The 21,022-nt window shown below is 37.1% G+C and overlaps 1 protein-coding gene across 2 annotated transcripts; it reads right to left on the reverse strand.

Annotated features, from left to right (window-relative positions):
• Nucleotides 1-688: 688 nt before the first annotated feature.
• On the reverse strand, nucleotides 689-21,016 carry CIRSR (corepressor of RBPJ and splicing regulator). 2 transcript variants are annotated; one of them, XM_074829150.1, is made up of 11 exons: nucleotides 20,850-20,923; nucleotides 20,323-20,538; nucleotides 19,943-20,037; nucleotides 19,389-19,462; nucleotides 18,196-18,209; nucleotides 18,044-18,099; nucleotides 17,633-17,681; nucleotides 17,304-17,421; nucleotides 5,538-5,644; nucleotides 4,003-4,088; nucleotides 689-2,279 (listed from the first exon to the last, which is right to left on the reverse strand). In XM_074829150.1, the coding sequence occupies exons 2-11, from the start codon at nucleotides 20,434-20,436 to the stop codon at nucleotides 1,553-1,555; spliced, it is 1,440 nt and encodes a 479-aa protein (XP_074685251.1). In that variant the 5' UTR covers nucleotides 20,437-20,538; nucleotides 20,850-20,923; the 3' UTR covers nucleotides 689-1,552. The 2 variants fall into 2 exon arrangements, with proteins under 2 accessions (XP_074685251.1, XP_074685252.1); XM_074829151.1 differs by lacking the exon at nucleotides 20,323-20,538 and having other exon boundaries at nucleotides 20,850-21,016.
• Between the last annotated feature and the right edge of the window lie 6 nt (nucleotides 21,017-21,022).

Genomic DNA, 21,022 nt, shown 5'->3' on the forward strand with positions numbered 1-21,022 from the left:
AAGAGACCTTTCTTTGGAGTACAGGCACCTTCCAGTTATTCCTCCTATCTTTCATGCTGCACTTAACATGAAAATGTTCTACCACAGTAAGCCTGTTCCCCTATCACATTACTCTGTCCTCTTACACAGAAGGATAATAAATTCTTCACAAGAGGTTTTGTTTAGATCGTTCGTATGGGCATTTTGCCAGTCTCCTCCTGTTCCTTCTAAGTCAGAGCTTCCACGTGCACACTAATATAGGGCCTGACTCCACTGAATTGTGCATGCCCTTTAACTTCTAGCTACTTCAGCAAGAACGCCTGGAGCAACTTAAGGCAAAGCCATTTAAAAGAAGGCGGCACATCCCTTAATGGCTCACCCTTTCAAACCCATTCACATGCACTTGAAAGATAAGCCAGGTCACTTCCACCATATATTATATTTTGTGTGATACTGAAAAACTTCTGAGTAACCGTTTTAAGAAGCAGAAGTGGACTGGTAATAAAAGATAGTCCCATTTGTCCTGTGAGTGAGCAGGGGAAGAAAGCTGCTTGCCAGAATACCAAATATAGTGACACCTTTTCACCTGTCCACTAATGTACTTCCATCTGCCACCCTGAAATGGCAGAGAAACATCTCCTTTGCAATAAAAACCTTGTCAAGTGTTGCCCTGTGCACTTGTACTGATTCAGAACTCTGGAGAAGGCAATTCTTACTGTTTTTAAAGAATAAGATATTTTATTATGGAAGTTCATCTTCTTAACAATGTGTGCAGAAAATTACTGACAATCATTAAAAAAACCAGTTTGTTTCATGAAAACAAAAGGATGACTATTTACATTAACTTCCTACCACAAACATTGAAATACCTGAAACGGTTGAGGCAGTAAATATTCTTTTCATGTCTTGAGAGATTATTGAACAATAACTTGACATTGTACTGACACATACCAACGGGGGTTCAAGATGTTTATATAGCCCTGACCAAGTTGTACACTGCAGGAGGTCAAAAAATGTTTGCTACACACTTATGTGAACTATGTCTCTCTGTTGTTTAAACTCATGAAATTGATCTCTTACAGGGAACTTTAGAAAAAATGCTTTAGTATTAAAAAAAAAAAACCCTCTACAAGACAATGTTTTGGTATCTGAAGCAGTGATTTTATCCAGAATGATCTCAAATGTTTGTTAGCATTTAGCATATCCCAGGACTCTTCCCAAATTACCTTCTGCTTCCCCTCACAGTTGCATCTAAACAGAAAACATCATTGACAAAACCAAGAATATCAATACTGCTGCTCTGAAATATTTTAAAACCCTAAAATTAGGTCTATGAATTACTGCATGTATACAAGAGGTATTTGCCAACAAGTATATTTATACAGTAAGAAAAATACCGTAACATTTATACCTAATTTACAAATATTCCAATGTTATAGAAATGATGCTGTTGGCTTTACATAGGCAATGCTAGTTACAGAGGTTGGAAAATGAACAGCGACACGTAATTGAGCCCTTGTTAAAGGTATTCGTCAAAAAACAGAGGCATTCCTGTTTGCACCTGTCCCCTATACTATCTGTTCTTCTTCCTCTCTCTGCTTCTGCTTCTACTTTGTCTGCTCCTTTCTCTGTGTTCCACTTTATTGCACTTGTCCCCATAGCGCTCTCTACATCTTTTTTTCTCTCTGTGCACATCTGTGCTGGGGCTTCTGGTTTCACTTTTCCTGTGCTGCTCTCCACCGGGGCTTTGACTTGGACTTCTTCTTATTTGCCTTTGCCTGGAACTGCTGTGACTTGTGCAAGGGCTTCTCCGGCTCCCCTCATCCATGCTTTGGCTTCTACTATCCCTCTCCTTTCCTTCAGTCTCTCTCTTGTTGGTGCTATGGTATCTGCTTTTGGACTTTCTTGCCACCTCACAGGAGCTCCATTTGTTGTTCTCCACAGAACTATTTTGCTTTAAAAGTCTGTACTTGTCCCTGTCTTTGTCCTTGTTACCGTGACTACTGGAGAGATCTTCATAAAGTTTTTCCTTCCTAGTCTTTGCCTTTCCTTCTGAATCACTGCTGCTGCTAGCCTCTGAAAACTTGTCTTTTTTTCTTTTCTTAGAATACATCTTCTTTTGTGCTGCTTTATCTCTGCTGTCAGTCTCGCTATCACTGCTGCTTACTGAAGTCTCACTGGAAGATGAGGAAGAGGATCTCGTCTTGTGTTTCTTGTGTTTGCTTTTGCTTTTTTTCTTTTGCTGCTTCTTCTTCTTTCTGTCTTTCTTTTTCTTTTTCTTCTCCAGACGATCCAACTTCCTTTTATTTTCAAAATAGAAGAGTAGCGTAATCAGACGTGTTAAGATATTCTAAACTGCAAAGTCATTGTCTTTTCACTACTTCTGATGACCTACACAGTAAATACACTATTTTCCATAAAAACATGTTGAATTGCTCTCCTCTTTCAGCAAAGTATTACTTTTAAACTTCTAACCCGATGTTAACCATAGCAAGAATCCTCCTGTAATTCACAGCTGCTCCCTCAAAAGAGGAAGAATATGATTTTATAATTCTTTAATTTTAAAAAAAGGTAAGTCACATATGTCAATTCTGGCCTTGTAACTAGGAATAAATACATTCAGTGGTGCTTTATTTTTTTCCTCGTCAGCCTGCTCTGGAGACTTTGGAAAATCATTGCTGCTTTTGTTTGTGCATTTTTATTTGATTTTAAAAATGAAAAAATGCAATTAGCATTCACTTTCTATTAATGATGGAAACTGAGTCTCTAAAGCCTACAACTCAGAATTCTCCAGGCAAATAATACAGATATTTTCAATAACCTCTTCTATCATGACTAGAAATTTACATTTTCTAGCCATAAGTATGATATTACGTCATGCACATGTATTTGCTGCTATTTGACTTTTACCTAGTTTTTAGTTTGCTTTCTGTGTTTAGTCTTCTCAAAAAATCACTGACTGAATAGTGAAACTACTTTCAGTGTATTAAAAAAAAAAATCCCTTCACACTAGTAAAATCCAAAGGACCCAAATATTTATTGAACTTCAACTTTCAAAATATAAAGTATCATAATTTCATTGTGTTCAAACAAAGAAGTTCAAACAAAATACCGTTTTAAGTTACTCAAACTACATACACATTCCTTAAAGAACCTAAAATATGCCAACTATTTTCAGAGAATTATTTATTATATATGCAAATACTATATGTACCTAACTGCTCAGGTACCTGCTTAGCCATTCACCTTTCTCCCCTCCTCCCGCTCCCCATATACAGAACGTCTTTTAACCTAAAAGGCTGTTTTAACTAGTGATACCTGTATGGGATCTACCAGGCAGTAGTTGATATTTTTCATTTTAAACATCTTCAGGTTATTTCAAGATAATGTTGCAAATTAGCAGAGGGGAAAAAAAAAGTAAGTCACCTGACATACGAAATCAGTAGGACGGAAGCAAAGAATGAAAATCTCATTAACTTTTGATTAGAACTACAAAGGCAGGGGAGCTCCCTCTGCTGGAGCAGCCAGCTGCAGACCCTGCTCCCAGAGCAGCGCCGAGCTCAGGACAGCCTTGGCCCTGGGGTGCCGCGTCAGGTTCAGTTCAGCCACACAGGAGAACACAACACACTTTGCCAAGTTGTAAACCAGTAAACAAAAACATAGAATTTTTAAGCCTGGAAGAAGATACTGTAAACAATGGAGTGCAAAATACTATTTTAAAATAGCAATTTACAGCATCTTCAGTGAGTCGATTATTATTATTTCAGTATCGCAGTGAATTGGAAATGAGCCCCAGTGCAAAGGTATCACAACTAGATTAGAACAGTCAGGTTAAAACAAAACAACTGGATTAAAAAAACATGCTGCGTAATGCCATTTGTGGTCAACTATATGTTAAACTAAGCTGATTTTCTTCTGTACTGATGGTGCTAAATTCTCCAATGGCATAGAAGTGTTACAGCGACAATCATGGAGTCAGAACTACTGCCAATACAGATCCCCTCCACTAGGTACCACACTTACCTTAGAAGTTTCTGTTTTTGTTTGGTTGACAGTGATTTTAAAAATTCGACTTCTGGATCATCATCTCCTTCACTTGCAACAAATTCCTAGGAAAACATGGTAAGACATTAAGCTCTTATATAAAAAAATAATCTCTTCATTCAGATTTCTGTATTCAAAGTGATGCCTCTATGTACCTTATTTTTGCACAGGCACAAATATATTTGTATTACTAAGTTAGCTTAAGACTCTTTGGAAAGAGCAGCAAACTCGCTACAAAGCAAAAAAAAACCCCCCACATTCTGTCTCAAAGCTGAGTAGGTGTTATAATGTGGGGGTTATACAACAGGAGTTATTAGTAACATATGAAAAAATCACTGCTAGGGAAAGAAACATTTCTGAAACAGTTAATAAAAATGAGCCAATTTTGGAGCCCACATGATTCCCCAGGATAAGTCACTCCATTGTTATCATGCCTGGATGAATAGGTAAGATGCTAGTCCTGCTCGAACCCAGAGTAATTTAAGCAAATTACTTTTCTGTCTCGGTTTAGTCATTAGGAAAATGGGTATTAACACATCTACCTCACTGTTGTGTTATTAGTCTTTAAATGTTCATAAAGTGTTCTAGCAATGCAAAATACTGTAATCATATAATCTACATACAATAACGCAATCAGCAAAGCATAGCTACTTTGAAGACCCTGAATTCTTCAAATTATGTGCATCTGGTACACTACAGTTCCCCACCGTGATGTTTTTAATTTTAGCCACACTCAGGAGGGGAAAGAAGAAATAAAGATTAAAAAGCTCTTCCAAAAAACCCCCACCACACCTAACATAAACCAAACATACTGATATCACTGTGATTCTTTTAACAGCGCCCATATGCTCATTTTTTCTGGGGCACACAGCTTTTTTAAATGCAAAGGTATATCCATCTGTGGAGACGCAATGAATTGTTGATTTACTCAAGATTTCAAGACCAGCTGAGGGCTGCTGTCCCCTCTTTACCAGTGGTTTGACTATCCTGCCATATGAACAAAGCTTATTTCATGGTGGCTCACTCAAGGAGTGTACATGAATTTTTCACTTTACATTAAAGCACCTCAATTAGAAATGTACCCTGACAATTAAACATTTTCACTCCCAGAAATAATAAATGTAACAATAGTCAATGCAGTAAAAAAATCTTCAAATATAGCCTTCCTGGCAGTGCATATTTGGGCATATTTCCTCAAACTGCATCCAAAGGCTAGCACTGCATCAGAAGTATGTGGCAAAACCCCTAACCATCCCATTTATGAAAAATTCAATTTCTAGTCACCTAGAGGAGGGATTTAATTTATTATATGGGGTTTTAAAATAAGTAATCTATGATTCACCATTCTGACTAAAACAAAGCTGGAAAACAGTAAGTTTGTGGACATTTTTCTACTGGTATAGCTATTCAGCTTTCCTATGGATATGCATATTTGAAAACATTAAGTAGCAATTCACAAGCAATCACATTTAGATTTATAGACATTTTCAGCTTACTGGTAAAAAGATCATTACCTGTGATGGATCATTTGCGGTCAAGTTTCTCCCCAGTACATTTTGTTTCAGTGCAAACCCACTGTTTCTCATCTCCGCTATTAGCTCCGAGGGGTGCATTGATGGCCCTGTTCACAAAAATCACAGTTTGAATGTATCATTTATATCTCTCTACCTTTTTTGGACTCCACAGTAGGAATTCAGTTGAAGCTTTGTTAAGTAAAATCACAGCTAAATCAACTCAATAATCTTCTGCTGAGCAAATAATCAGATATGATTTTCTAAAACAGCGGTCTGGAGATTCAGAATAGAAAATAATTGCATTTTTCTTTAAGTACAAGGGTATTCTCTTATGTAACTTTGTCATGTTGAAAATATATTTAGGTAAGTCTAGTAATATAATTTTATTATAGTAAAAAAGCACAGGAAACCTAAAGAAAGCACATTAAACAAGACTTTTAGGTGCCTCTTCTCTCCTAAAACAATGGGAAAACGCACTTCTACTATGTCACTAATACGGCATTTTTCATAATGACACAAATTTTTGAACTTAAATGTTGAATGTAACCATTATTAGAAACTCAGTATACATATGGAAAATAAATGAAAAAAAATATCTATGTCCTTATTATTCTAGTATACACCAGGTCTCTAGGCTATTATCTCCTCAGAGATTTCTGTTTTATCAGCTTAAAAAAGCCACTAGATATTGCATTAGAGTAGGTATTTGGGATTAGGCACACTGTCTTTCTTTGCAAACATCTAACAAGGAGCGAAATAATGGGATATATTTTGGATGATTCAGACTTGACTGCATAATTTATAAACCCTGTAACTCACTCTTTCGTTTTAATTGAATACCTGTGATCAGCAACACCTCATGTACTGTCTGATTAGGTACTTTTTCTTCACCCTAAACATACACTCTTTTGTTAGGTCACTTCCAGTACATTTCCTTACCAGGTCATTCACTAACCTTCCTGCCAATGAATTAACACTACTGTAGAAGGTAATCTAAATTAGAAGGAATGTAAAATAGAGCATGGAGCACACGATTACTATTGCTTCAGTAACTAACTGTAAATTCTAAGATTAACTAGTTTTATGAAACATACCGATCCTGCTTTGTGATTTTAGGAGTTTCTTAGCGGTGGAGACGGACAAAACTCATAAATTTTCCACACAGAAAAGTATGGAAAGGGAGATATTTACTATGAAAAATATATGGAAAGTAAAATAGCACTTTCTCAAAAAAATGTCAACTTCCTCCTTTTGGGAAGAAGGGCCTCTTTCTTTGTTTGGTGTGAATTGACTTGTGGAGTCCTGCTTGTTGGGAGACACAACTACGCCCAGCATGATCAAACTTGGTTTGCCTGGTAAGCCCTTAAGGAGGTAAATCTTTTCAGCCTGTCTTTGGCTTATGACTACACTTATGTCATCACCCTTCCAAGATCTTCAGACAAAACAGTACTAAGTATACCTGATAGCCATATATCTTTATCTCGTTAAGTTCCAATTCAGTCATAAACTGTAAAACAGATGGTAAGATTGAGCCGAAAGGCTCTCAGTTGGCTAAAACCTTGGGAACTGCTGTTAGCTAAGTATTCTTGAACAGCAACCATCAACTTGCAAAAAACCACTCCTACATCAGGCATAGAAAAGCACTGTGTACTATGAAAACTGACGTCCTCATACATGCATTCCTTATGGACTTGTGAGACAGTCTGTGAAGAAGCTACCTGTGTGATCTCATGCAGGTGAAAACATCTAGAGATGACACTATGCCATGAGTTGACAGAACATTAAGATATAGGAATCCTGTAAAAATAGCTGATCGCTACAACTTCTGACAACTAGTCTCTCAGCATTCTTCCATCAGCAAACTAAAAATAAGTTCAAAGTTACAATGTTTCATCATCTGTTTCTTATTCTTTCTGAAACAAGTCAAATACAGTACCTTGCTATTTTTGAACATGACTGTCAAGCTTATTTTCTGGAATTTACATTTTGATAGGGAAAAAAAGAAAAGAAAAAAAAAAACTTTAAAACTTTTCCAGATGACACTTTTTAAAAACTAAAACATTTATCTGCTTTAAAATTAATTCATAGTCTTGGAAAAGCTTTTTACTACATAGTGGAATTAATTGCATGCTGATATCATACTTATTTTTATGCATTAAGACAACTGACAACTTGTTAAGTTTTCTACAGGTACTTAAAATTATATTAAGGGCTTGCACAAAAGAGGCTCCATACTTAAAGACCCACCAAAGGATTTTTAAAATCTTTTCACTGGCCTTTATAATTCTCAAGAAATAGTGTTGTCAAGCAAATAGGCTACAGTTTCTTCCTGCTTCTTATTTCCTACAGAAGTTCTTGCTACATTAATTCTGCTATCTTCTGTTTAAGATACTATTTAGGAAAAAAAGTCCAAATAGATCAGTTGATTCAGAGTTGGGGCACAAAACCTGAAACCCCTCAATGAAGCATGAAAAGAAGGATTTTAGTCTTCACAAAGTACAACCTGAATGCAACCTTAGCTTAATAGCTGTTGGTGCATCTTTATAATATTCATACAATTAAATAAACAGAAGAGCTGTAGATCAAATTTTTCTGAAGCCTGTATGAGCATCAATTATACTGGATTGCAGAAGGATATCATACTAGGATTTCTACAACTTACAGTAAATTTGCTTTTTTATAACAAAGAGCACTCCGATTTCTTATCACACTTAACTGAGATCAATTTTAACAAATTCAGTTCTGCTTCTATTAAACAACTGGGGCGGGGGGGGGGATATAATTCTGGATTTCAATTACTTAAATGCCTAGCTTATAGCAAGCTCTCCCACCTCACATTACTACCCCCACTCCTGTCCCAGAAACAAGAGAAACCTATAGCTGCAATTAATTTCCAATTCTGTCTGTACTTCTCTTGAAGGTACAAATGCAGAGCATATGTAACACTCTGTTGTTGCCAGAATGTCTCCTCTAAGAGGCATGGGCACAGGACTCCTCTTCGGAGAACAATGCTCACTGTAACACACCATCTAGCAGGCCTCCATTAAAATGTCTAAAGCACATTTTTCAAATTATCCAATATTAGAGAACAGTATGCTAAAACCTCTTTTCATAACGACTGTGATTAAATACCACTTTTTCTGCAACAGTTTCAGTGGCAGTAAGGACAGACCATAATATTATGATTGCCAGTATCACCAAAAATAGCAGTTTTACTTCTATCTACTCATGATGCATAGTCTTGACAGTATCTGCTCAATTTATTGATAAAAGCTTTCACTTCTATCACCACTGCAGATGAGCAAACTGAATTATTCTTTGCAATCAATTAAGTTTTAAATGGATTTTTATTGTGGAATATATATGGAAAGCAAGGAGATAAGCAGCAGCAATAGTGTAACCACTATTCCCACCTGTGGGAGGGGAAACTACAGTAACCAGCTGTACTCAGGTAGTGGCTGCAGTTGTGTGTTGTTATGAAATTAAACAGGCTACTCAATATAAAAGTTACTGAAAAAGGCAGTAGATCCTTCACGGTGTCATTTTAATTATGACTTTTTAACCTTTAGCGTAACTAATGCTCATTTTGTGTATCATCAAAACAGAGTATTTAGAATAGGACTCATCTAGAGCTTCCCATTCCTGAAAATGGTTCTGGTGTGGGACACTTCTAGTTTATGGATGTGATCATTTTAATCTAAAAATATCACCGTCATCATACTATCAGACTTCTTCTGACTTAGTAACAGAGAGATAATTTACATGAACATAAATGTGAACAAAGCACACTTGCATATCTGCTATCAATTTGCCAGTATATGTCACACTCTGTATACTCCACTCTACCATATTTAAAAGTTTATGAATCAAGGATAAGGTATGTTCAAGGTTTATCCTTTATTACTATATAATTTGTGTTAACAAGGTAGGCCTAAAGCATGCTGTCTTCATTCTTTATTATATGAATCTTGGACAACATGATGATATAACTCTTCCAAATTGAAATTTGATTTTCTGTGTAACAGTGATACTAAAGCCATGTTCTGCAGTGGAAAAATAAACACACACATCAACTAGGTTTTAGAAAACCATTCTGCTGGTGGGTTTCAGTTTAGCCCACAATCACATCAATACTCTGAATTCAGAATGCTGCCCTCTCTGGGTGGTAGCAAAGGCAAAACATATGATACAAGGCTTTTGAGGTTTTGCTTTAAAAGGGAAACTAACTTTAAAATTAGCATAGACAGTTTTGTCAATATACTTTTTTCGTGCTCTTCACAGTTTCATACGGGTTTTTTTCTCTCATATGGCTTAAACTGAAATTGAACATAAATGGAAAAAAATTACAGACTGAGCCTAATCACACTGTATCGTCTGTGAACTTTTATTGTGGTTGTGACAGAGATAAGAGTAGACACTTATTTATCTAAAGGACAAAGAGCCATTATCAAAATTATGTGATCATGACCCTGGTCATGAAGAACATAGCAAATTTATGCTGCCTCCACTAATTCAGAATTGATCATTTTTTACTGATATTTTTTCCATCTATTTCAGAGATGACTGTATTCAGGCCATATTTACACTTCAAAGCAACAACTGTAGTTGGCATTGGGAGAAATCAATGAATAAAAAAAAAATCTCTGGCTTTTAATTAGCTCTTCTTCAGAGGGTCTGTAGTTCAACTGAATTTAACACTTTAACACAGAATTTCTGTATGATTTGCCATGCTTTTGTCATAGGGTATTTCAGAGAATGCCGAGTTTCCTTTTTGCTTTTCTTGAGTAGTAAAAACCCATTTTGCGTTATCAAACTGCTACAGGAATCCGTATTTATTGCCTAAATGCCAAGCACAAGACTTCTATTAGAAATCTGTATTTTATACATTCACACCGAATACAGAGGCTTCTGAAACATAAATGGAGGATTATTCTAAAATGTGACGGTTCTTAAACTATGTGAAGATTTAGTTAAGGTTCCTACTGTTCACAATCAAAGGTCTCAGCTGTAGATCATACAGTGTATGAAACCTTCCTTTATGTTTCTACAGATGACCGTTTATACAAATATTCACAGTTAACATATTCAAATGCCTTTTCTTTGTTATTATAGATTCAAGAGAACACTTAAGTCAATTCCTGCATTCCTGATACAATGCAGATTTTTACCTGTTGGGAAACAAAAAAGTATCGTATTTGTCACTGAAAAAATGCAGTGAGATATAGACATAATATAACATAGACATAGATTTCCTTTGTTGCTGTCTCCATATGACTGATAATTTCAATGATTACTATGGAAAGGATTCTCACCCAAAAGCTAAAGATCAGTGGAACACACTAAGTGACAGACTGATGGAAACCACAACCACAATTAGTATAGGGGCACTCAGGCGATGAAAAGAGAGGGCACAAACTCTAGGAGATGATAATGAGTCTTTAGAAGGCTGCATTTGCATAGACTTATCTAGAGCTTCTTTATCGTCGTAAATCATAAGACACTAGATACAAACACATTTTGCTGCATTACATTTTTAGCACTATTTGCCTGATTTTTCCACAACATGCTAATCACTTTACAGTACTCCTTCTTCTCAGTAATTTCACTGGACAGATCACATATGGAGCCAGTCAGCTGTAAAACATTCGAAGTAGTCCACAGCAGAGTAGGATGCCCAGCACTCTCCAGGCTTAGGTTTCATAGGCCAAGAGCATAAGAACCTTTTTTAATCTCACCATTCCACTTCTTCTAACTATGCCATTCATAAAATTACATCCTCATTTGAGATACTAGCCTTACTTCATAAGATAGTAATACCCTTCTTCATAAGAGAGTAATAGATTCCTAGCAGGTTATTTGTTCTAAAAGATATATGATAAGAATTGTAAGCATTTAAGTTTTCATAGCTTTTTAGCAATCCCCACCCAATGCTCACTGAACAAGATAGACTGCTTGCAGGGAAGAAAAAAAAAAAAAAGAAAAGAAGAGGTATTTAGTTTGTCCCAACTTTACCTGACCAAGAAAATTGCAGTCAATTTTGAAGTGAAATAACAGTATTACTTCAAAACATTTTGCACAGAAGACCCACTCACTAGTCTCTGTCCTAATAAAGGCTTTTCAGACTCACAAAAATCACCAGATGCTGCTGGTTAATGATAAAAAAGGATTGTAAAAACAGGCAAACCTTTAGATGCTAGTGACCTGGGTTCTTTTGCTGGTATATATTACATGCATATATACACAGTGGCACAAAGTCAGAACCACAACTGACATCTTCATCTTGTCTGAACTTTGAAAGTTCAGATTTTATCAGTAAAAAACCCTGTAAATCAGTTTAGCCCAAAGAAGGATTTTGATTGCCTAATTTAGCTTTGTAAAGGAGAAGTAAATCTTATAAGTTGGTCTCTGTAAGCCTCACAGCTGGAACATTCTAACACTACTTTGCAGTTTCCAGTGATCAAAGTAAGTTACTTTATATCTAAAACTAAGATTTTCATAATGGAAATAATGCAACACCAGGGGGTGCAGTTATCATGAAATAATTACACTCCTGGGAGATTACAGACAAGACTGTACCCCAGGGGTGTGATTATCCCATGATAACCACATCCACTGAAATTGCCTTATTGCAAAAATAATCTCTATTCACTGGTGAGATATTATTCAATAGGCACTTTTTTTAATGGTAAGATTATTATTTTTTTTTGTATGAATTGCCAGATACATTAGTAAAATGGTCCCAGAAGCAAAATAACCAAGCCACCATGCCTAAGTTAAGGTACTGATTGTAATTATTTTTGTTTGCTGGAGTGCTGCAGTGTATGTCAGATCTTGAAAGACAGCAGTCTCTTCTCACAGAACAGAGTTCTGTGCCACAGACGTGCTTTTGCCCTGCAGCGGTTCCTAAACTGAAGTCCGTGACTGGTCTTTGCATACAAGATATTCAACACTGAATCCAAACCAGCAATTGCCAGTCAGTTTATGGGCAAAGAGGAAGATTACAATGCAGTCCTCACATAAGATTCAAAGACAAGTATCCTGCTGAAATAAGAGAATCACAGCTTATAGAATTTATGGGAAAGAAAAAGCCTGCATTGGTGGTTATTTTATGATGTGAAAAAAAATGTACATAAGGTGATCAATAATCCTCACAGAGAAACAGAGCAGGAACTTTAGATAATGCAACTAAATCAGACATAGCTGTTTCATTTTCATTCATGCGAACTCAAACATTTCCTTTGAGGCTGAAAAAATGGTCTGAGTTCAAATAAGACATTTTGGTTTACTCCCTGAAGCAGGAAAAAAATTAAACAAAACACAAACTGAACTTGTATCAAGTGCTCTTGAATTTGGCTTCTGCATTACTTAAACTTTTTTCATTCAAATAAGAGGTCCGTATCCTACTGAAACACACTGATTTGGGTATTTAAAAAAACCCTCAAAACACATTACCCCCGGGCTTTTATTAAATTGAAGTCACCATTCATCTAAGACCTTTGAAAGCCCAGTTTTTGGGAAGGGGAAGGAAGAAAGGGAAGGATGGGGAAAGGCTGCTCTTGCCGTTTTTAACTCAATAACTTGGTTATCCTAATAAAATAAATTTTTTACTCTTCTGTCAAAAGCTTTTGCTTTTGACTAAGGAGAAAGATGAAAATGTCCCTCCAATTAAGTAAGTGCCAATCCTTTATACATGCATACAGATTTGTTAGCAATACTGTGGCTACCACTCTTTGTACTGGTTTTGGCTGGGATAGAGTTAATTTTCTTCATAATAGCTTGTACTGGGCTATGTTTTGGGTTTGTGACCAAACAGTGTTGGTAACACAGAGATGTTTTAGTTATTGCTGAGCAGCACTTGCACAGCATCAAGACCTTTCTGCTTCTCTCACCACCCCACCAGGGGGTGGGCTGGGGGTGTGCAGGAAGCTGGGAGGGGATACAGCCGGGACAGCTGACCCCAACTCACCAGAGGGATATCCCACACCATGACATGGTGCTCAGCAATAAAAGCTGGGGGAAAAAGGAGGAAGGGAGGATGTTTGGAGTGAAGGCATTTGTCTTCCCAAGTAACCATCACGAGTGATGGAGCCCTGCTGTCCTGGGGATGGCTGAGCACCTGCCTGCTGATGGGGAGTGGTGAATTAATTCCTTGTTTTGCTTTGCTGGTATGCACAGCTTTTGCTTTACTTATTAAACCATCTTTATCTCAGCCCATGAGTTTTCTCACTTTCACCCTTTCACTGATTCTCTCCCCAGTCCTCCTGTGGGGGAGTGAGGGATCGGCTGTGTTGGACTGAGCTGCCTATCTGGGCTAAATCCTTTACAGGTTGGTTAATTGTTTCAATGATTTGTAGCCTAAATTTGGTCTAATACAATTAATTTCATAAATGAATTGAAGTCCCAGTATATTGACTATTGTACTAAAATTTTATTCTCGTTTCACCTTTATTCCTTATTATATCTGTATTTCCCAGACGTACCCTTTCATTTATGAGGCAATATTTATATTTCAATTTCCTGACACACAAGCTAGGAACAAGCTTTCAGAGATGACTTTCTACATATGGAATTACTGCCTGACCTTTGAAAGTATTATTTGCCCTAATAATTTAGCCCAACATTTTTCAACTCTTCCTTGAGCTAGTTGCAAACATATTTTTTACACATTTAGCTATTAAAACCCCCAGTCAAACAAATTAAATACACATTCCAGGCTTGCTGTATACTATAAGCAGTCACTCCCTACCCTTGAAATCCCTAATCATTGTTCCCTTCAGAGGTGCGTATTTTCTTCTCCATTCTAGAAACGAACAGACAGCTTCTGAAAGTTGCTCTTTGGAGTTCAGACCTTAAAAGCCAAGTGGTTTTGTACTTTTCTTCGGGTGTTGACAATCACAATAAATGAAAACTCTGGACTATTTACATGTTTTTACCAGTCTTCTAAGCATGACACTTATTTAGGACATGTTATGTGGGTGGGTGGGAAGCAATTCAAATGCTTCTGGGTTTGTTGTTTTTTTTTTTTTTAACCTAATCATCAGTTCATGAAACACAGAAAGGTTTCATAAAGAGATGATATCACAAAAAGTCTCTGTCCCTTACAAAGCAGCGTTTTCTGCAGTTCTAGACAACCTAAATAAGAACAGTGGCAACAGACATTTTTGCAGTACTATAAAATAATCAGAATTAGGAATTTAATCTAGAGACATAAAAGCACCTTAGGAGTGCATGCAATTACTGATAAAGAGAAGCAGGAAGAAGCAGAGGTTGAAGAGATGGGTTGTACAGAACGGAAGGTTCTTAGAGGTGGATACCAATTCAGCATTAGGGCTAGTAAAAAAGCATTACGTAGAAGTAATGAGAAGAAACAAAGAGAATAAAGGGAAACGGTCAAGACAAGATTATACTGTTGGGGGGTGTTTGTCAGAATATGATAGAACTTCTTTTTCATGTTGCAGTGTCCTGTTAGGAAACAAAACACTGTTTTACCCTCAGTGTAGGTTAATTTTACAGAGCTAACTGCAGATCTGCAGCACTTTAACAACTGGGTAGAATTCTGAGCAATGCAAAGGTAATAACTTACTCCCATCCCAGACAACACAGGACTGGTGTCAGGGTTTAGCTAAAAAAAAAAAAAGTTTTTTTAAAATGTGTGTTGTTTGCTTTAACATGCCACGTGGATGAATTATGAGCCTTACAAGAATCAGTGAATTCAATAACTTGTGTTCTCACTTAACTGTAGCGCTTCATTTACATACATGGAATTTCCAGAAGTTGTCAAAAGGAGCGTAATTTAGCTTGTTATTAAATCAGATGAAGTTTTAGAAAAGTTGATGAAAGGATTGTATTCCTGAGGTTGGAAAAAGCAGACAACCTTTCATCTGATGATCTAATTAACGATATTACCATTTCCTATAAGCCTTGTATCTACTATTAAATCAAGAATTTAAAACAATTCTAAGCTTTACCTACAGTGTTTTTACATAGTTTCCCTGAAAGAAAGTAGCAGTATCATTACAGCTGACTATTCAAAACCAAGAACAGTGTCTTACAAATTATATATACAAACCCTGATCTGTCGCCCACCCCTACTTGCTGAAATCCTTCCTCAGCCTATAAAAAAAGTCTATGCTCAGCATAGCACACTGTCTTCTAAGTTCCAGAGTTGAAAATGGGAGGGCATTGGTGCAGTCTGAGAACATCTAAGTAGTTTTACAGCACTTTCCTTCATGCAAAATTCATCATATGTGCTAAATCCCTTTCTCTAAGCTTAGAAAGATGGTTTGGAAGGCTACTCGCAGAATATCTCTCTGACAGGAAACACCCACAGCAGTCAAACGTTACCCACACCTAGATAGTTACTTCAGTTAGGTTTGAAACAAGCAGTTAGTCTTATATTGACACTGCAAAGTATTATGAATAATGAGGAGTCCATTTTCAAGTTTGTGCAAGCATGTACAATTACTTTCTGCTTTCCCAGTCAAACATTCCTAAAATTTACCCACATCCTTTGAACTGGGGAGCAGGGGGGAAGAGAGGAAGTGAGTTCTGCAGCACAAAAGCGTATCTGTCATGCAAGAGCTGCACAATATAATTCTACCACCACCAAATGCTCCAAGCACAGTTTCTTCTAAGGTAAGAATGAGGCAAGAAAATGACTTAATGTTATAACCTACTGAATAGAGAGGCTGAGAACGTCAACTACAGGATGGCTAATACAACGGTATAAATCATCAGACAGTGCCCAAAAGCAGAGGAGTGTAAGAGGCATTATTTCCCTTAAGTCTTCCAGGCCTCATCTCAAAGAAATGACATATCTCAGTGATCTAATTCTGAAAAGCAAGATTGTCAGTAGGCTAAACACATAATAAAACTAAGAGCTACTACATAAAATAGATAATCTGAGGAAAGACAGAAGAAAACCAGATGTTATCAAGTGTGCAATTGTAATGGTATCCCTGCGAAATCAAATACACATGACACGTGATCTTAAAGCACAGTACAGCAAAGCTGAAGATTCACCCATGTTATCAGGTGTTTCTTTAACACAACACAATTTTAAGAATCTTAAAAGCGTTACAAACTTGAGTCAACTTAGAGAAAACAAAGTATTGCAGGCAAAAAATTATTCAATTTCAATGTTTACATCCACTTCTTTAAACCTCATCTAACACTAAATGCTGTGTGACTTCAAGTAACAGGAAAGATAACAGGAAAAAAAAAATGTAGTTCAGGAAGCAATATGAAGCCAGCTGAAAGGAAACCAGGCATTTGGAAATCTAGGTTTCAACTGCTTGTCCACTTATAGAAGCCCAATTACCTATACTAAAAAACGCAAACCTCTCCTTTCTTCCAAGTGATTAACAAAGATATACTGATATATTCCAGCTTTTCCAAGCAGTTTGCCTGAATCTGAACTGGGACAGTCTTTGGCAATCCATTACATTAATATTTTTTTTTGGTGACACAAATATTGTCATTCTGATATAAACAATCTAATTGCAGCATCTCAATTTTTGCTACAGCTAGAATCAAAGCAACAGTCATTACAGAATCTTTTTTAAATGTGTTACTAATTACAAAATTAGGTCTCTGTAATTTGAAATAATTAACTCAAAATTGTGGATCCTACATTTGGAATAAAAAAGCGTTTTCCCCATTTCATCAACTCTTTGAAAGATGATAAACTTAAGCCTTCTAAAATTAAATGTGATGAGTTCCCTCAAAATTTCTAACCAGCACTTTTAAAAGACACTCACTGCCTACCTGAACCATCACTGGAGACTGAACTCGCGTTAATTCCAGAAAGGCCAAATAAGGGACATTCTCGATCGGTGTTTACATGACCCCACTTGTGGCATTTAATACATCTCACATTCCGCACCTAAAAGGAAAAAAAAATAATTACATAATTTAGTTAACAATACAGAAACGTAACCTTTACAGAAATGTCTATGTTATTAGGCATAAGAGAAGTTTTTAAACTCACTGAGAAACAGGTGATAAAATTAAGAGAGTCCATGTGAATGTTCTGCAGTTAGATAATATTTGAAATATACCCAAGACATCCAGAGAGTGAAATTTATGTAACTTGCCTGGATACCAAATGGCTGATCTCTGATATTCATATCATCCTTAGCATATCTGTTACACAAACACAAAAGAAAAAAAAAGTGAATTGATCATTTGTTTTTAAAACCATCATATACAAAGCAACTTTTTTGTTGTTAAGTGCACATCAATTTCAGAGATTATATATACTTCTGTTAAACATTAGTTTTAATGTGTTCTCACATATGGATGTAAAATTCAAACAAAAACTAAGCTGGTCAAGAAAGAAGTTCCAGGTTTACAGGTTTTACTAATTAACCGCCAGGACATGATAGGATTACACAAGTGACCTTCTCAAAAATAAAATGGGAAAAAGTAGAAAAAGGAAGAAGAAAAGGATACGAAAAGTAAATAAGGAAAAAAAAAATCATTCAGATAAAATCCAGACATCTTACTTTTCTCGAGGGGCGACTTTTTGCCATTCAAATTTGTATTCAGTCTCTCCTTCTTGCTATAAAACAGAAACGACGGTAAGTTTGAAAACTTTTTTTTAAATAAATTTTCAGTAAGTAGAAAGAAAACATAAAGAAATGATGTAACAAAATACCTCTTTAGTCTCCTCTTTGAATTTTCAGAAATCATGGAAAGAAAAGAAATGATACATTAATTATACATGTAAAATGCAGTTGGTGTCTAAGCTTGAGACAAAACATTTTATGGTTTACACTAATACAATAGTGCAAATACTCAGAAAAATAACTTTATTTAAATATAGTTTTAAATAATCAGTCTCTAGGATATGGTTACAAACCCTGTAAAACCAGAATCAGCTTTTAAAACTACATTGATTTGATAAACAAACACAGAAAACTTTTTTTTTCCCAAAAGTAGCAACAATACTTGATTTTAAAATCTTAAAAACCCCATTTTTTTTAGAAAGAATCACTAGTTTAAAATTGCATTTGCTCTAAACTTAAGGGATTACTTTAAGAACTTTTAAAGTTAAATAACTGTAAAATCTGCTCTACAGGAATGAGCCCATCCAAGTATTTCAAAGGGTTTTCATGCAAGTGGGAAAGATGTATTTTAAAGGGAACATGTTTTCTTTTAGAGGGAATAGGTTTTTTAAGTTCTGCACTTACATTCAGATTTTGCTAAAATTAAATGACTGATATGAGTATCCACCAGGTACCTAGTAACTTCCATTTATGAATCTATAAATACAGTCATAGTCAGACCCACCAGAGTTAGGTCAGCCAGCGCTGTTGGCTACAGAATCTCAGTATTTATTATTTATAAACTTCCACTAATTTAACTTCTTGCTTTGGTATTTCCTATGTTTGACATGCATCAAGCCGAATTATGGGCAGAACTTTTAGGCAAAACCAATCCTGCTATTTCTAAAAAGGAGAGTAGGTTTGCGCTGTCTGAGTCATGGCCTTGGTAAGGTCTAGTCCTCCTCACTCCGTGGCTTTATCACTGGCTATCACCTTTGGTCAAGGACAGAATCTCTGCTGTTGCCAGGAAAGGTATTTTACCTGTTTTTTTCCCTTCACATTGAACTGTTGCTTAAAAAAACCCCCAACCATTCTTAGTTTGAAAGAAATTAAAGTATCGTAGATCAAAATTATTACATACTATGAATGTCTGCATATTCCCACAGGAAGAACTAAAAATCATATGTTCTAGCATTGTCTCGTTATGAACACATTATTTTAAAATAATGGACGCTATGCTTATCTCTGAAGAAGGTTTTTAGCTTTACAGTACTGTCTGCTCACGTTCAGGAAATCGCAGTACCTTTCTTTGCTCCCGGTGGGGCCTCATACATGAAATTAAGACCATTCTTCACACGCTCATCACCCATAAGCAACCTAAATAAAAAGGGTAGAGTTTGGAGTGTTACACACAAAACAATCACATTACTATTACTTATTAAAAAAAAAAATACATGCAGCAGGAAATTGTTATAATAACTGGCAATTTCTTAATTTGTTAATTTGAGTAACAAGTTGAGTATCAAAAAAACCTGAAAGACCAGTCAATACTTTTGCATGCTCTACTGTATACCAAAAATCACACATTTCAATCACAACTGAAACATAACTCTGTGGCTACAGAATTATGAGACAGATTTCTGTGTGATCCAAATACACTGTTATGCAAGGTTACCTGCTGTTCTGAGCAGCATAACATACTTTGAAAATAACTAGAGAACACACACAAGCCACTTGAAAGAAGTTCTTGTGACCTTCACTTAATCAGACACCAATTTCTGAGTCACTGTCCTCTCCTACTACTAAAGTCAATGGGAGACAGTAGGAAGAAGTGTGTGGTCTTATGCCAATTCTCACCTATTATCATAGGATTCCTGTTCTTTCAGATACTGTTGCATTAATTCTTCTTGTTTCTTCTTATCATATGATATTTTCTGTTCTGCCATCCATACCTAATTAAAACAAGTAAGTTTCTATTTTAAGCAAATACAAAAATACCACAAAATATATTCACATATACATACTTAACTGGCTTAATCTATTGAAAATACTTAACAAGGGAAAGCTCCCATTTCAACCACATAAAATATATTACTCTCATACAGCATTTCAACAAATGAACTTCACACAGCATTAATTTTGATAAGCTACGACTCCAACATCTAAGAACTGAAAAGACATGAGAAAGTTTAGTAATTTAAAGAGAAAAGTAGGCTCAGAAAGCACCTCTGTCTCACCAGGCCCCAGATCCCAGGTGCTCTCAGGAGCTCCTGGAACGGCATAGTGCTGGGGAAGAGAGACCTGGAACCAGGGCAGGGCAGGTGCAAAATATTGGGAAAACACGGGCACATCGGGACAGGTGGGGGTTTTCCTGGACAGGGCACAGTGCCTGTTTATCCCGAGAGTCAGATGTTGAGAAGCCGGACCCAGGAAAAGGCGACAGCTGCACACGCCTGCAAGCAAGGAAACCTGAAGCTTCAAGTATTTCTTAACGTTTTCTCCTGCCTCTTCCCGCCCCTCGCCCCAGCCCCGCTCCCAGCCCAGGAAGGCCAACATGCCTTACTCACGCCGCTGCGGTACCGGGAGCCCGTCGCCCCCCCAAGGCACCGCCCGGACCCGTCCCAGCCCCCCGGACTCGCCCAGAGCGCGGCGGACGTGGCCTGTCCGACCGACCGGCCGGGCTGAGGGGCCGCGGCACCTCCCCCCAGACCAGCCGCCCGGTAAGGGCCGCAACGGCTCCCGCCGCCGGCCCGGCCCCCCTCACCTTTTTGATGTTGGACTTGGAGGCGGGGTGAAAATCTTTCTTGCACATGAAGTTGGCGAATGACTTCCCCATGGCGGCGGCGGGGAGGGAACCGGCGGCACCCTCACTGACACGGGCCCTCAGCCGGCTGCCTCCGCCGGGCCTTCCGGGTCGGCGGGCGGGCCTTCCTGCGG

Source organism: Strix aluco, chromosome 6, assembly GCF_031877795.1.
Source record: "Strix aluco isolate bStrAlu1 chromosome 6, bStrAlu1.hap1, whole genome shotgun sequence".
NCBI lineage: Eukaryota > Metazoa > Chordata > Aves > Strigiformes > Strigidae > Strix > Strix aluco.